The following is a 15,248-nucleotide window of genomic DNA, read 5'->3' as shown; positions in this document are numbered from 1 at the left end:
CTTAAAAAAGGAACTATGCAGGCAAAGAAGTAAGATAAACACAGACTCTTTGAATGCCATACGAGCAAAGACATTTTGTGTATAACCGAATGGCATCTGCATGGTTGAATGTCACACATGATGAATGTCACGGATTCTTTTGTCCCTTTCAAATTACTGGTAGACAGGGCGAAGGGCTTGGAAGTTATGCACAGCCCTAGTGGAACTCTCTTGCCTTATTCCTGATTTATTTTGCCCTTTTAATGTTGCTTCCAAGTTCATCATTCTTCTTTTGTTTCATAAAGGATGGGTTTTTTAATTACGCAGATTTCCTCGGCTAATATGATTGGTGGTTTCTAAAGAACAGACAATAAAGAAATCTTGAGGAAAATTACTGTTAACAACACACTTCTGGAAGGGAGGGTATCACACAGTGGCAATACCTAAGGAAATAATGGAGTTTGAGGGTGGGGGTGATGGTGGGGAAAGGTTGCATTAGGTTTTTACCTTTTATCTATCTGCCTGTCTAGCTACCTGTCTCAAATACAAGTGACCCTTATACAAGAAAGCTGGCAGCAGTTGATGCTGTGTTAAGGCTGCGACCCAAAGCTGTATGTAGCAGTAAGACCGCACATGCCAAAGCTGCCTGACCCACCAGACTACCCAGTAAAGAACTACCTCAACCGACTGCAAGATCAGACTTCTTATCTGAATGAGGAATAGTCGACCCGTGCTTGGCTCACATGAGCTTAGTACAGTGGTGGGTGCCATTACGAGAAGTGAAGCCAGCACTTTTTTGGAGTGTGCTTGTGCCATAATCTATGCTGCCTGGAGTAAGGCAGCTGCCCGTAGGTAAACCAGCTGGATTAGCTAACGGGTTGTCTACCTTTTCCACATACACAGCAGTCACTTCTCATAGCTTCTCAGTTCTTGTGACTGTTGTGTTCATGTCTCCCTTCATCTGTGAAAGCACACCACGTAAGAAATTCTACTTAATTGCATAATCTGCTAAAAACACAAATCAGTAAAGTACTGACTTTAAGCCTAAATTTACTCTTGGCTGGTCCCGTTCTCTTAGCGAGCTAAATGTCTGTGTAGGTGTCCAAATCAGGGCAACCTGTGTCAAGAGTTAGTGGCCTGCTTTCTTAATAGCAACATGCTACAATAAGGAAAGTAAAACGTAGAAGAATCCCCTTGATAGACACATCTGAAGCAGAAGCAAGTGGGTTATCTTGTCCCCATGCAACCAGTGTATCCTAGATGGTTATCAAATATCATTTCAATGGAGAGTGTGCGACTCAAATGTTTCTGTGCCTGTATCCTTGCTTGCATTTTCTATTTGAGGAGAATGGTAATTGCTCAAATAGCAAAAAGGCACAACATTTTATTAAATAGCTTTTCACCGATTCTACTTTCTTAACTGTAAATGCTAATAAGACAATAAGAGTAGTGTTCTAATAATAAACATTAGAGCAATTTAATCCAGTATTCCTACTGTGTGGTATAAAATTCAGTTATATTTATGTGCAGTACTTCTGATGCATATAGAACTGATTGGATGTATAGATTAAACTCAGATTTAGCTGAAATTTCTCAAATGAGAATTTAGCTAACCTTTCCTAAGTGGAAAAAATGTAAGTGGCCTGACACTTCGTCTAACTATGCCCAGCAAATAGAGTTCCCATTTAAATATGCCTGAAATACATATAGGTCAAATTTAGAATAGCAGAAATGACTGAAAATTAAATAACTTTCTTAAGATGGACAAAACAACAGAGAAAAAATCCAGCAGCACTGCTTGGGTAGTAGTCCAGTAGTACCTCTGCTAATAATAGTTACCCATTTGACTCTAGCCAAATATCCTTTCATTTCACTTCTTCTACTTTCTCTGTTTTTGTTTTCTTTTCCAAACTGCCCAAAGCCAGTTCATCATATTGAACAGTAAAAAAATACTTTAAGAGTCTCTGGAGTTGTCTTTCTGAGAAGTTGACAGCTACAATAGACTTCACTTCTCTGAAGACAAAAAGCAACTGTTCTGCTTTTGTGGAAGCAACTATTATCTCCAGAAAACTCTTCTTAAATGTACATGGGCCCTTCTCTCTGACCCCGAAGTGTACAATGGCTGCATTTTCCAAAAAAGATAACTTCTTTCTGAATTCTGACTAGAGATAGCCTGTCACCCAGCTGACCACAGGCATCAGGATTTGCCAGTCTGGTGTGCAGGCTGAGGGCTGGGAGAGTGCAGCCTGTTTTGTCTGAAACCTGGTCCTCCTGCCCCAGAGTGGCAGAGTTATGTGGCTTGGACTCAGCAGAGACATTTAGGCGCTTTTAAAGTGCACGAAAAATATTTGCTTGCAAAGCAGGAAGGCTCAGGAGGGTCAAGGGGAGTGTTTGAACTCCATCCTTCTCAGGCACCTGCATTAGGTGCCTTCTTTCCTTGAGGTCAGGGGTGGGGAAAAGTTTTGAGCAGTATGTGTCTAGTTCAGCTTTTTTTCAAGAAGTAGCTGCCTGAGAAGTGATGGTAATAGTCACCTGGGAAACGTGGGCTAAGTTGTCCCGTGAGGTTCATGGCGATGTAGACTTGCCTCTCAAACTTTTCCAGAAGTGTTTTTGCTACCAGGCAATGAAGCGAAGAGAAGCACTCTCTACCTCTGCTATTGAAACCAGGTCTCAACTCATCCCAGGATGCATGTTCATGTTTCCAGGCAAACAAGCAAAAACACATCTTGCCTGTGGCCTAACACCTGGGGCACTTAGCTGGGAGGAGAGGAGTTCTGAGTCGGCCCGTTTTGGACTGCTCATGCAATTCACATTTGGTAAATAGGCAGTGCATTAAAAAGAAGTTATTTAGCTATTTAGTTAAATCATTTAATTATTTAGAGCAGCAGTTAATTAATCAGGAAGCATTCATCACCTCTCGCCATGATATCAGAGTGGGTGTACAGTAGGGTAGGATACCTTCCTCTTAGACAGGGGTGCTTCTACACCTGTATCATATTCTAAATTTTTATGCGACTTTGTGCTATGAAACCTAGGTTACAGATAATTTTAAGTTCATTCTGGGTTAGGCACCTACTGAAGTTTGGGCTTCCTGGATTGTTTTCCTGATTTTAATGAGCCCAAATTCTACCTAGGCCCTGCCCGGTGCCAAAGTTGATCATTTCAATGTGCATTAAAGAGGAATTTCAGGTTAGTGATTGGGACCACCTACCTACCATTCAGGCTGCCAGGCCATGAGGTCCCATTACAATCAGGGGAGAGAAATAGTCATTAAGTCTGTTATAGGAAAACAAAAGTTCTGATAATTATAGCTCTTCCAACTATTGTATTATATATCCTGTGGTGCTTTTGAGGTTTTCTTGTTGCAGGAAGCTGATGTAGCAAACTTTTTACAGCTGAGGCTGTTCTTGTTTCTGGGGCTGTCTGTGTACAGCACAGAAAGCTGAGCTCCAGGCTAGCTCTTGAGAAGCTGTGAGGGAGGAACAGGGTCCTAAATACAGTGTCCTAAACGGCGTGATGTCAGGGTCGCTCTCAAGCCACTGCAGTCCTCACACTGCGGGTTGCGACACTGGAGCAGCAGAGGGATTGATGGTGAAGGCGAGTCCCTCAGCCTTTTTCTAGTTTAGCCTTTTCATGTCACGTTTAACAGTGATATAATATGATATAATACATTAATATGTTATAATACACTGACATTTTCATATAGCGTAGAATGTGATATGGGTTGGGAAATACAGATGCCTTTGGTTGCTTTCCCATCTTCTTGATACCTGTGTGCAAACATGGTTCCATAGCAGCTGAGACGAGCAAATGCTGCAAATAGGGTATAGAGAGAGCAGTTACATCGGTTTCTGTGTGATGACATGCATTTCCTCTCTTATAGTTGTAACCATGGCTCATGCTTCTCTGACTATATTTGGAAATATTGCTGGTTTAAAAAAAGGGTTAACCACTGATAATGTGGACACAAGGGAAGAGAATTTGCTGGACTAAAATGCTGCATGAAAAGTCGGTTTTATCACAGGGAAGCACATGAAGGTTTTTTTATTACTTGTGAAGCCAGGGACCTAACTGCCTATAAAACATGGAACTATGTACAGCTTGTTAGCCTCATGCACTTTTAATCTCTTTGTGGTATCATTGAGAACAAATTGTGGTAGTCTAAGGACAAGGTTGGAAACAATCCTGTTTGTTATACCAAGATAAAAAAAAAAACAAAACTGCAGGTCAGTTTAAAAAGATGCAATTTATGTGAGTTTTCTGTAAAAGAAAGTTTTCCCCACTTAACTTAATGATGGAAACATGCCAGGGTAATAAATTTGAGTAGGCTTGAATTCTTGCTGTCTTTATTAAAAACACATAGAAGTTGTCTGTCCTGCAGGAACTGCTCTTCAGCATTACTTTGGAATCAGTCCTTGTGTGTACAGTAGGTTGTTGAGATTTCCTAACTCCAGATGAAGAGCAGCTTATTTGTCTGCTCTGGGAGCCAAGGAGGGCAATGTGTGGGCCACAAATAGGGAGTTAGCAAGAGAAAGACATGTCTTTTGGAGTAACTAATGCAGTTGTGGGTAAATTTAATTAGATCTCTTACTCTGCAGCAGTGCCAGCACAGTAAAATAGACAGCACCTAGTCATGTTATCCGTCTCTCCAACTTTTCATTCACAATTTGAGTGTTGTGTCATGTTTGGGTTGCTTTTATAGCAGGTTATTGGTAACTCTTCGGTGCAGCTTCTTGGATCATAAACAGTTGGAAAGGCAGTGACTCAGGCTTTCACACACTTGGAGGCTTTCAGGCTGGAAGCTGACCTACTTCCAGGAAGAAGCAGTCGGCCAACTAAGCCAAGAAAACTTGTTGGAGGGAGGCAGAGGAGGGGAGGAAGAGGGGCGGGCAGGAGGGAGGATTTGTTACTAAATGAGGCATTGTTTTTCCTTTCTTCTGGGTGGTTTTTGTGGGTTTTTTTTTTTGTGGCTATAACTTATTTCTACACTAAATGTTATAATCTCTGTTAATTATTAAATCGTTTGAGATATTGTAGCTGATGTGAAGAAAACGTTACTCAAGATAAAAGAAAGTAAAACAAATAGATGAAGCAGTAAAAAGACTTCCTTTTTAAGGCTTCTGTAGACATAATGAAATATCAACAAAGTAATTGAAGTGAGGATTATAAGATACTCTGACTTTTAGTACAAAAAATCCAGTGTTTTACCAATTGCATTCTTTGCTCCTTTTGATGCCTGTCAGAGATTCATGTTGTCTTTATTTAGAAGGTTGTTCTGAGAAAGAAATCTGTTTGATTTAAAATAAAAACAGATTAACTGTGATTATAAAACTGCTGTTTCAGTACATGAGCTGAAGATATCTACTTGCCATTGTGAGTATATACTGATGAGGTTGTGCATATTGAAGAAAAAAATTACAAAAAACAGAGAAGTAAATGTACAGGAGAAAATTAATGAGAAAATATTTTTCACTTCTATTGACTGCATTGGGTAAAGGTTAATATACCTTTCCAGACTGAATTATAAGTAGTCCTCTCTTTTCCCTGCATTAAGTGGGTTGGATTCCACATAGCCCTGACCAAGTATACTAAAGATATATCAAAAAGGTGTTTTATATTTATGCACATTTACAGAAAATCCTCAAGTGCAACCAATATAGAATTACTTGTTTTACATGAAAAGAACTTGATTTGATGTCATTATTTGTGCATGCACACAATGCACGTACCAATACAGTAAAGCGGATCAGGCTGAAGACTAATACGTTAACAAAAAAAAAAGTGTTCATTTTTGGGCAGATTTGCTCCCTGAACAAGCTTATTGCACTGAGACTTGATCGGTGGCTTCTGAAAGCCACAATGAAGAATGTCTGTGCTGCAATTCAATAGGATAAAATAACTGCATGCTGCTTGTTTTGTTCTTTATGTATTCACAGTCTTGTCAATAAAACCATCAAAACAGTGTATTATGAAAGCTGTTCAAATTACGGGTTGTCCATTCTGTAAGAACAGTTGACTAATTCCAGTTGGATTATTGCTTTGATAACATAGGTTCTGAATAAGGGAGTAACTTCACTCATATCAAAATGTTGTTGCCTTTTTAATAAAAAGCAATAAAGTAACACTAAATATATTTAATATGAAGCAAATACTACTTGACTGCCCTCTTTCATTAGTTTATTACTTTCCCTTCCTGCCTTCATTCCACCTTCTGCCTAATATTTGAAGGACAGTAGGTGACTATAGTATGAACGGTATCTGTAGGTGCCTGTACTCCCTTACTAACTTTGGAACCTGTGAGCCAATTTCAGCAAATTTTTGCAGAGGCATGAAAAAAATAACCAATTGGGTATTGGAGTGAGACAAAAGCGCCTTTACAAGTTCCCTGACAACTAAGGAGATCCAGTGTGACCTTGCACAATGCAAAACACCAGAAAATCCATCCTGAAGAGAGCCCTTAGAAATGCTTCAGTCATGGAGAAAGCTTGAACTAGAGTGCGCAATCTGCTGTGAGAGGAAGCCAGCGGAAACCAAGAGTTACGAGTTCTCTCATCCCTCCCACCCCTTTCTTTTTCTCTGCCCCCAGCGGGGTCTGACAGGCTTCAGGGCCCTGCCGCTGTGTGCTCTTTGGAGGAAGAAATCTTTGAGACCAAGGGGAAAGTTTTCTTTGTGGAATTTTCAGTGGCTCTCTTGGAGCAGATTAACATAAAGGGTAAAGTAAAGCCATCTTCTGGAAAGAACAGATACTTTAACAAATGCTAGCCTGAGCAATTAGGGCTATGTAGGCTGTACACATCTTACTGGCTGCCAATCTATGAAACTGCTTCAAGCAGACAATAATCCAGTAGGATTTTCTTGATTTTTTTTTCCAAAACAATTTATGGACTAAAAAACCCATGTGAGAATGCATGTAATACTGTCTTGTTTTTACCATAACGCCAGGTCATGGCCTTGCTCTTCTTTAGCGACTACATGCTTACCCCTCCACCCCAAAATCCCGCAGCGTGATGATGACTTTGGGTTTGTCAGCATCCGCTGCCCTGTTGGAGACGGCACAAGGGGCAGCAGTTATAGCTGTGGCCATGCTACCAAGCGGAGGGTCGCTGCCCACAGGGGCTCTTTCTGTTCCTTCTCCTGGCGTCGTTACTGGCGTGAATGCTCACTCACAAAGACAAACGGTCGCTTAGCTGGATTATATAACAAACATCTTCTGTTTTATAGCTAACAGTCGTTCAAAGAAGAGAACAACATACCGATAAGGAAAAAAGATGATGAAGTTTCCTTCATTGTAAAGTTTCCTACCGGCAAGGTTAACACTAGATAAATGTAAAACTAATGCTTAGCGTGAGGTGGATCCTTGTAGACTCAGTGGTCAAATTCCAGCGTGTCTTATTTTTTCTTTATACTGTTATGACTAGACCTGTTTGATGCAAACTGTAAATAACAGCAGCAGTGAATACCTCTATTTGACTGGACGTTTTAATGAGAGGTGAGATTTGGCATAACTGAGTCTGCATGATTATGGGATTCTGTCATATGTTGCCATCTTAAATTGGAGCATCACCTTTGCAATGTAGTATATAGTAATTGAAAATTTAGTTCTACTATTTAGACTGAAAACAAAATGACACATTTATTATGACACTTATGACACAAAATGCAGACTAATAATATTTTTAGTATAATTTATTAATTTTTATAAACTTACTTTACAAACCAAGTAATCAAACACACAAAATTTGATTTCATTTTTTCTCACCCAATTAAAGAATTGTTTTTGTTATACTGATTAATCTGAATAAGGGGTTACAATCAGGCAACTATTATAATCATGACATTAAATGATAGATTATCCAACAGACATTTTCTGCTTGCTCACTTTAAGCTGTGAGCTTTGCTTACAAAATCAAAACAATTAGGAGCTGGGTGTACCTAATATGAGCTATTACTTCAATAAACTTGCTTCAGCTTGTACTTCAACGGCAGCAAACAGAAGGCATTATAGCCATCATTAGGCATGTCATATATAGTTACGAAAGAATTCCCACACGTTCAGGCTTAAAGGTGCACAGTCAGAACATGTATTATTTTTCATCTTCCTAGGAGCAAGAAAATGGTGGTATAAAAGCAGCTATAATCCTGCACTGCAGCTCCTGTGGTATACACTGCAATAATGCAGTTGCTGAAATATGGGAATTCCCAGAAAAAAAATAACATGCAAAGAGATATTGGAGTTTATTGGAAAGCTTACTGTTCCTTTTATCCCATTAAGGATTTTTTTCCTAACTTTTCTTGTCTGAAGCTTATGTTGGGAGCTACTCTGCTCGATGAATCTGTCCTCTTTAAACCAAAGTGCCTGTGCCCCCTACCCAGTCGGCGGAGAGGAACTGCTGCTTTTGAAATATTCTGAGGGGCCTTCAGAAGCTTTAGGCTTGTATCTGGCTTCCTTTGTTCCACGCAGTCTGTTTATTTGACTGTAAATAAAATGCCATTTACAGGCAGAAGTTAGGAAGTGGATTTTTACTTGCCCGACTAATCTCTCATCGTGATCGTTAGGTCACAAAGTAGAAGTCTGTCACCAAAAGCTATTAAAATCCAGATAGTGAATTGGTTTTCTTTATTTCAAGATTCTTAAATTATCAAAGTTCATTGCCTGAAGGCAGCAACAGATACTGAATCTTTCCAGCCTAGAATATACAGTACTTTGAACCTAGATACTTCAATGATTGGCACCCTTTTAATGCCTAAGAGACCCTCTTATTCTGGCACAGGCTTAAAATAGGTTTGAAGCAAACTTAGCATTTTCTCTTTTTTTGGCTACAGATGCTTGAATTTCTTGTTCTGAATACTGTATTTAGATAGATATACAAAATGGATGAAAGATGTCCTTATAGTGTAAGCACTATATAAGATGGAGGAAAATGGCAGGAAAATGCCTAGTATATTATTGCAAGTGTATACTTGCTAGGCCCAAACCAAGAAAGATTTGTGTGGAGTAGATTTAAAAATCAAAAACCTGCTAATGATTATAAAAATGTGGAATTTAAAATGACTGTGATTGAAATATGTTGAAACTATGGTTCACTTGATAATGTTCTCGGTGAGTCAGAGTGTATTTGCCAGCTTTTCTACTTTGATTTTGCAAAGCAATCATGAATGAGAGGCAAAGCTGATCCACAACAATATTGCAGATGACAGCGTGTCTTCAGAGGCGGGGTTTTCTGGTTGCTTTTTTGCTCTTTTCTTTTCACCGTCCTTGACTGGCTGCCTGGCCAGAAAGTGAGGATGGTAGAGGCAGTTTTGAGAAGAGACCTGTGGTCTGGCAGACACTTTTGCCGTTATTCCCGGTAGAAATTCTTGCCCTCAGAGAACAGTGCTCTGATTAAAATGAATAAAAAGAATAAAATTAAGCCCCAATGGTAAATGAGAAGGACGAGTGAAACAGTTCAGTGAGGAGACGGGATGGGAGGCTGGGAGAAAAAGAGCATTGCTTCCCTAAGCCATGATGAGGCCCAGAGAAACCGCAAGGAGCTGAAGCATCCCTGCGCTGGGCCAGGCTGTGTCTGTGCTCCTTAGAATCAGCCCCCATCTTGGAGAAAGCAGGAGCACAAGAGTGGCCCCGGAAGGTCCAGGGAGGGATGCTGCAGCACCCATGGGAGGGCAAGGGGAGAGGTGGACAGGCAACGCCTAACCAAGCATGTGTTGTGTTGACCCCCGTCTGACTTGTCACAGCGCCCTAAGGGGATTTTGAACCAGCATGGGGACTTCCCTTCGGGCTGTTGGTTGTGACGTCTGGTCTCTGTAGTTTTATCCAGTTCTGGAAATTTTTGCCCTGGCTCTAGTGTTTAATAAAACTCCCGCCCTGGGCACAATTCGAAAGATCTTCAATGCATTGGCACCAAAGTTGGCCAATGCACTTAGACAGGAGACATTTAGCAAAGTTACAATTTGGCTAGCAGTGTGATTTGCTAATAACTGTGTAACTGAGTTCAGGCAGTCAAGAGTTTTTCTCTAGATGTCATTGGATTTGGGATCAGACTGGAAATGTTTATCATTCTAGGATACTTTTGGCTATTCATTCAAAAGTCAGGGTTTATTTCCATGTGCACCATATAGCTTGGAGAGTTGTTATTCCTCTGTATTTACACGCAGGATGGCATTGCGGTATAGTCTCCTGTGGCCTCTGAGAATGGGGCACTGCTAAATTGTGCTTGATTTCTGACTGAGGATAATATAAATTGAAAACAACAGACCCAAAAATAAACCTAGGATGTGACATGAGCAAAATATTTTGGTAAAATGCAAGTATATTAGATCACAAAAAAATTACTGCCAATAGTCAATATCTTTCTCAACTCTTTTCCCTCTCCCCAAAACCCAGACTTGAACTATGAATATATGTGGTTATGTTTAGTGTCAGGAGTACTGCAAAACAGAGTGTTATGTCTGTACACATTCTCTTCTCCAGTATTAAATAACATGATTCAGGAAATACATTTATCTCTAAGGATGTTTCTCAAGGAACTATACTTTTAGCAAAGGGTGATTACTTGCTTTCCAGAGGGCAGCTGTAGATAGTGGTTGTTTGAAATAACTAATATATGATTTCCTGTTTTGAGTTCGTGGTAAAAAAGTAGTAACTGAGTGAGTTGTATTTACGTCTTCTGCTAGTAACGTTCGTGTTTTCTATTCTATGGGCAAAGGTACAAAAATCATTGAAATTTTTTACATGTCATGAACTTTGCCTGCAAACCTGTGGTTGTGATTTTAATGTTCTCACTATGATGTTATTAGTGTTATTACTATTACAGCTAAGCTACTGTGATGGGCTGTTTTATGCTGATACAATCCCTGTTAACCTCTCTTCCAAAACTGGTTTTGGGACCTGGAAGAGAGTGATACCAACAATGAGCTCTCTGCCCATCAAAACAAAAGAAACGCTTAGAATTTAAGGTTATATTTTTAAGATGCCAAAGGTCGTCACATCTCTCCTTAAAGGGTCCCTGTTATAAGGGATTATCATAAACGCTGCCACTTTACTACACAATGACTCACACTAAATAACTATGGTGAGGCGTATTTTGTGTGTAGAGCAGATAAAACTCATTCTGTCCGGGCACACAGTAAGGGAGGGGAAACATGAGGGATGTTGTTTAACCCGTGAGCAACTCCGTGAACCTGCCTCACCTGGAACCTCGGGCAGTAACTGCACAGTGCAACCACAGGTCATGATTTCTTCCATCGCTGCCGTTTTTGGAGGGTTGTCAGGAGCCCTAAGGTGTTCCTCAGCTGGGCTGTAGCTTGTTCCTGGGATCCCAGTGTTGTCTCAGTCTTTCTACCTCCAAGCTGGGGGAGGAATTATCTACTCCTGGCTATTAGGGGATTCTGCCCCTTTTCCTGCAGCTTCTGTAGTGGACATTCTCCTAGATGTCCACCTACAACTCTTGATCAGAAAGAAATCAGGTCCTTTATGAATGAGGAGTGGGCCCCCATGCCCTGCAAACTCGTGACACTTAGGACCTTGTCCCCAGCCCACACCACCGGTTCCCCCCAAAACGGCATGGAGTGGCATACCCTTATTCCTAGGCACACAAGTGTGCAAGGAAAAGCAATTAATACCATGACCACAGCAAAGTGGAGTTTCAGTATTAAGTGTCATGATTTATTAATGCAGTTTTATCTTGCATGTTTGCATTTCTAAGTTTTCCTGTTTGGACAACTGTTCAGACTGTTTGGACTGAAAACAAAGGCTTCTGGCGTGGTAATGAAATGACTCAAAAATGTAGGTTTTCTGATGCAGTAGATAATCTGATTTTTGTTCCAGTGCTTCAAACATTAAGTTGCACTAGAATACAAACAGTATTAGCAGTTACAGTCAGTGCATTTTCATTTTAACGTACCTCAGCAGGCCGTTGATGTGTTTGCTGTGCCATAAGCTTAACTTACGCCTTAAGGTAAAGGAGGATAACAGACCTCTGAATCATATTTCTCACCTCCCTTCAGCTAAAACATTCCCATTAGTAATGCTGCAACTTTTGTTAAGGCAAACAGTGAATGAGTCATTGATCTCTGCCCACAATATTGTAACACCTGTAAAGAGTGCTAGACAGGCATTACACATGGGCAGATGGGTACTGTAGGTAAAAGGCTGGTTTTTTCCTGCACGTGTCAAAGGCTACATTTTATTTTCTTCTATCAGGGGAGCTGGTACAGATGAAGAGCCTTCTTCACTGGGATTAAAATTCTTCTTTAATTGCTTCTGTGATAATCATAATCTTTCTGTTAACAGGCATTCTTCATAACTGCTGTGAAGCCTACAATGTTGGGCTCCTAGAAGCAAAAATATTTTCTGGTCCATCAGGAGAGCAGTTTGGATATGCAGTTCAACAGTTTATAAATGAACAAGGCAAATGGTAAGCAGTTTGAACAGCTTGTTATATGTCCAGTTAAAAGGTTAAGGAAAAAATGTTGCAACTTTTTTTTTTTTATAATTCCGCATTTCATTCTTCTTTAATTGCTTCTGTGATAATCATAATCTTTCTGTTAACAGGCATTCTTCATAACTGCTAGCCAGCCTACAATGTTGGGCTCCTAGAAGCAAAAATATTTTCTGGTCCATCAGGCAGTTTGGATATGCAGTTCAACAGTTTATAAATGAACAAGGCAAATGGTAAGCAGTTTGAACAGCTTGTTATATGTCCAGTTAAAAGGTTAAGGAAAAAATGTTGCAACTTGTTTTTTTTTTATAATTCCGCATTTCATTTAAATGTGTTCCGGTTAATTCCTTTTTATATTACAGTTATCTTTATATGAATAAATACTTACGTTATTAAAACAAAAGTTGAAATATTCTAAAGACGTATGCATGTGAAGGTTCAGGCTTTTTTCCTTTACACAATGCAGTCTGAGGTCTTTCTTTCTGTTAATCGTTTACTTTCATCTCCAATACACCAGTTTCCTCAGACTCACAATTTCTGTAGAATTTTAACTCTCATTTCATTCCTTCCTGTACCAATAGCATCTTTGTTACACGTTACATATATGTGGGATATTTTTCCATTTTAACATTGTTGAGGTTAAAACAAATGGTTAGGGCAGGGAAGTTCTGATTATTGATATTAACATTAAGTGAACTTAAATTTCTATCATTTTGTGTCTGATACAGTATTCACTTCTCAAGGAACAGCATATTTGGTTATATATAATAACACAATCCTAGCAAAGGCCTTGTATCCGCTGCATCTCTTCAGCCATAAAATTTGATGTGAAATCCACTGTTGCCACAACATTAGGCTTGATGAGTAATTAGTAAAATATTTTTCTAGTAATGTTGGTTTCAAAAAGAATTTTAAAATATTAACCCAGAATAAGCCCATTTAGTGGAAAACACATTGTTTCATCTTCTGCAGCCTCAGCAACCACAAAGCTTAAGATGTCTTTCATGGCAAGGACTGTATGTCTATAAATAGTTCACTGTTACTCAACTACTTTAAGTGGTTATTTGTGTATACATGGTTTTAAGTCTATAGCGGAAAGTCACACAAGTTATGTGTATTATCATAAGCTGAGACATTTTAGATGTGTCATTCTCCATAGATTGAAACAGTGTCAGAACCGAAATAGCCACAAACTGGCATGTTTGCTTAAGTGATGATGGACGGGTAGTAAGTAAGTGAACTTTTTTCAGTAAAAAGCAATTAAGATGTCAAAATCTGAAATCTATGGAAATGCATATGAAAATGTATTTTACAGTTAAAGTTTGGAAAAGCCCATACAAAAATATTGAGCTAGCTGAGGCATTTGTGCATAGCCCTGGACAGAGATGCTGTGCAGTTGCAACTGCTTGCATACGCAAAGATGTAAGACTACCTAGATCTCACTGTGTCTCCGGCATTACTGTGTTTACCACCAGTGACCAGGAGGCAAACTAAGAGGAGAGCAGAGCTGTATCCTCCGAAGTAAGAGCTCGGCGTTTCCTCTCCCTCCGTTGGGTAGGCTCCCAACCTACCCCCACTCCTCGCCTGATGTGGTGGCTTCTCACTGCGTTTCTGCCTGCTTTAATTATGTGTTTAGTCACCCATAGATCAGAGCACTCTTTTTTTAAAACTTCTGTGTAAAGCCATTGAAGGAGAACAAGAATGTCTGCCTGAAGTGAATTGAATGCTTTGGCTCATAGATGGAGAAATTGTGTCTTGTGTTTTATCCTTCTTGTAAGTTTTTCTATAAGCTTGCAACAGGAGTACTAGGTTCCAGACTCACCCAAGCTATTTACTTTTTATATTTCCCTGTTTTATTTTTACTTCTGATATTAAAAACTCCTCCACTAACACTTTCTTGGATAATGTGTGGTGGAGTTTGCAAAAGAAAGTAACTTTAGATTAACTTTTCCTCTCTTCTCCCAAGTATATGAATATTATGAATCTGGGAAACTTCTCTGTAGGTAGGCACTTCATCATTTGTTCATTCACTGCACGGTGTCTGACCATAGCTCCAAAAGTTAGAGGAATTTTATCAGCTCTTGTTCGAGTAACCAAGACTTGTTAGAGACTCTTCAGTGAAGAAAAGCTCTTTTCAGTCTCCCTCTCAAGAAATCATTAGACAATCTTAAAAAAAAAAAAAGTCTACTCTCTTGTTCTCTTCATTTCTAGGCTATTTTCTTTTTCTTGGGACAATAGAGCTTTTTCTTGTGTGCATTATTTAAAAAAAAAAAAACAAAACCAACACTCAAGCTGTTCAGTAGAGTTGGTTTCTCCTATAAGCAATGCAGAGGATGCAGTTCATGTGCAGAGAGCTTGTTGGCATGGCTGAAATAGGAGTGAGATAAACAGTCCAAGCTTTGCCTAAGATCGGGATGCTGCTTTCTGTCAGAGGGGAGCATTTATCACCGTATGCGTTTATGAAGAGACCATCATTGTGCAGCAAGAATGTGATGCACTTGAAAACTCTGTTCAGGCACAGTGGTGCTGTTCACCACATCAAATGCTACTGGGGTGACACCTGTCTCCAAGGGAGAGGTTACCCAGAATCTGACATCCACCAGAAATTTCATCACTTCCTAGACCTTGCTTCTGTTAATAAAATCACATGGTGCTATATTAAATACAGCTTTAAAAATCCTGCTGTACTCTTTCAAAGAGCAGAAAGAAGAGATACAGAGAGAACAGCAGATGCTAGTTATATTACTCAGCTGTATTTCTGGGAGGCACATCTGAGGCAATAAGCACGATAGAAAATGATAGAGAATTTTTGCGGAATTGGGACTGCATGCA

At 39.6% G+C, this 15,248-nt stretch overlaps 1 protein-coding gene across 1 annotated transcript in view; it reads left to right on the top strand.

The window, feature by feature from the left end:
- Positions 1–12,246: 12,246 nt before the first annotated feature.
- ITGA2 (integrin subunit alpha 2) overlaps positions 12,247–15,248 on the top strand; it is a gene marked incomplete at its 5' end in the record, with an annotated part of 49,362 nt that continues 46,360 nt past the window's right edge. Inside the window, one exon of the mRNA XM_009272533.1 lies at positions 12,247–12,392. Coding sequence (XP_009270808.1) covers positions 12,247–12,392 — 146 coding nt within the window. The remainder of the gene's footprint in view (positions 12,393–15,248) is intronic.

The sequence above is a fragment of the Aptenodytes forsteri genome, unplaced genomic scaffold (assembly GCF_000699145.1).
Source record: "Aptenodytes forsteri isolate BGI_AS27 unplaced genomic scaffold, ASM69914v1 Scaffold92, whole genome shotgun sequence".
Classification (NCBI taxonomy): domain Eukaryota; kingdom Metazoa; phylum Chordata; class Aves; order Sphenisciformes; family Spheniscidae; genus Aptenodytes; species Aptenodytes forsteri.
This window is presented reverse-complemented; position numbering and strand designations above follow the sequence as displayed.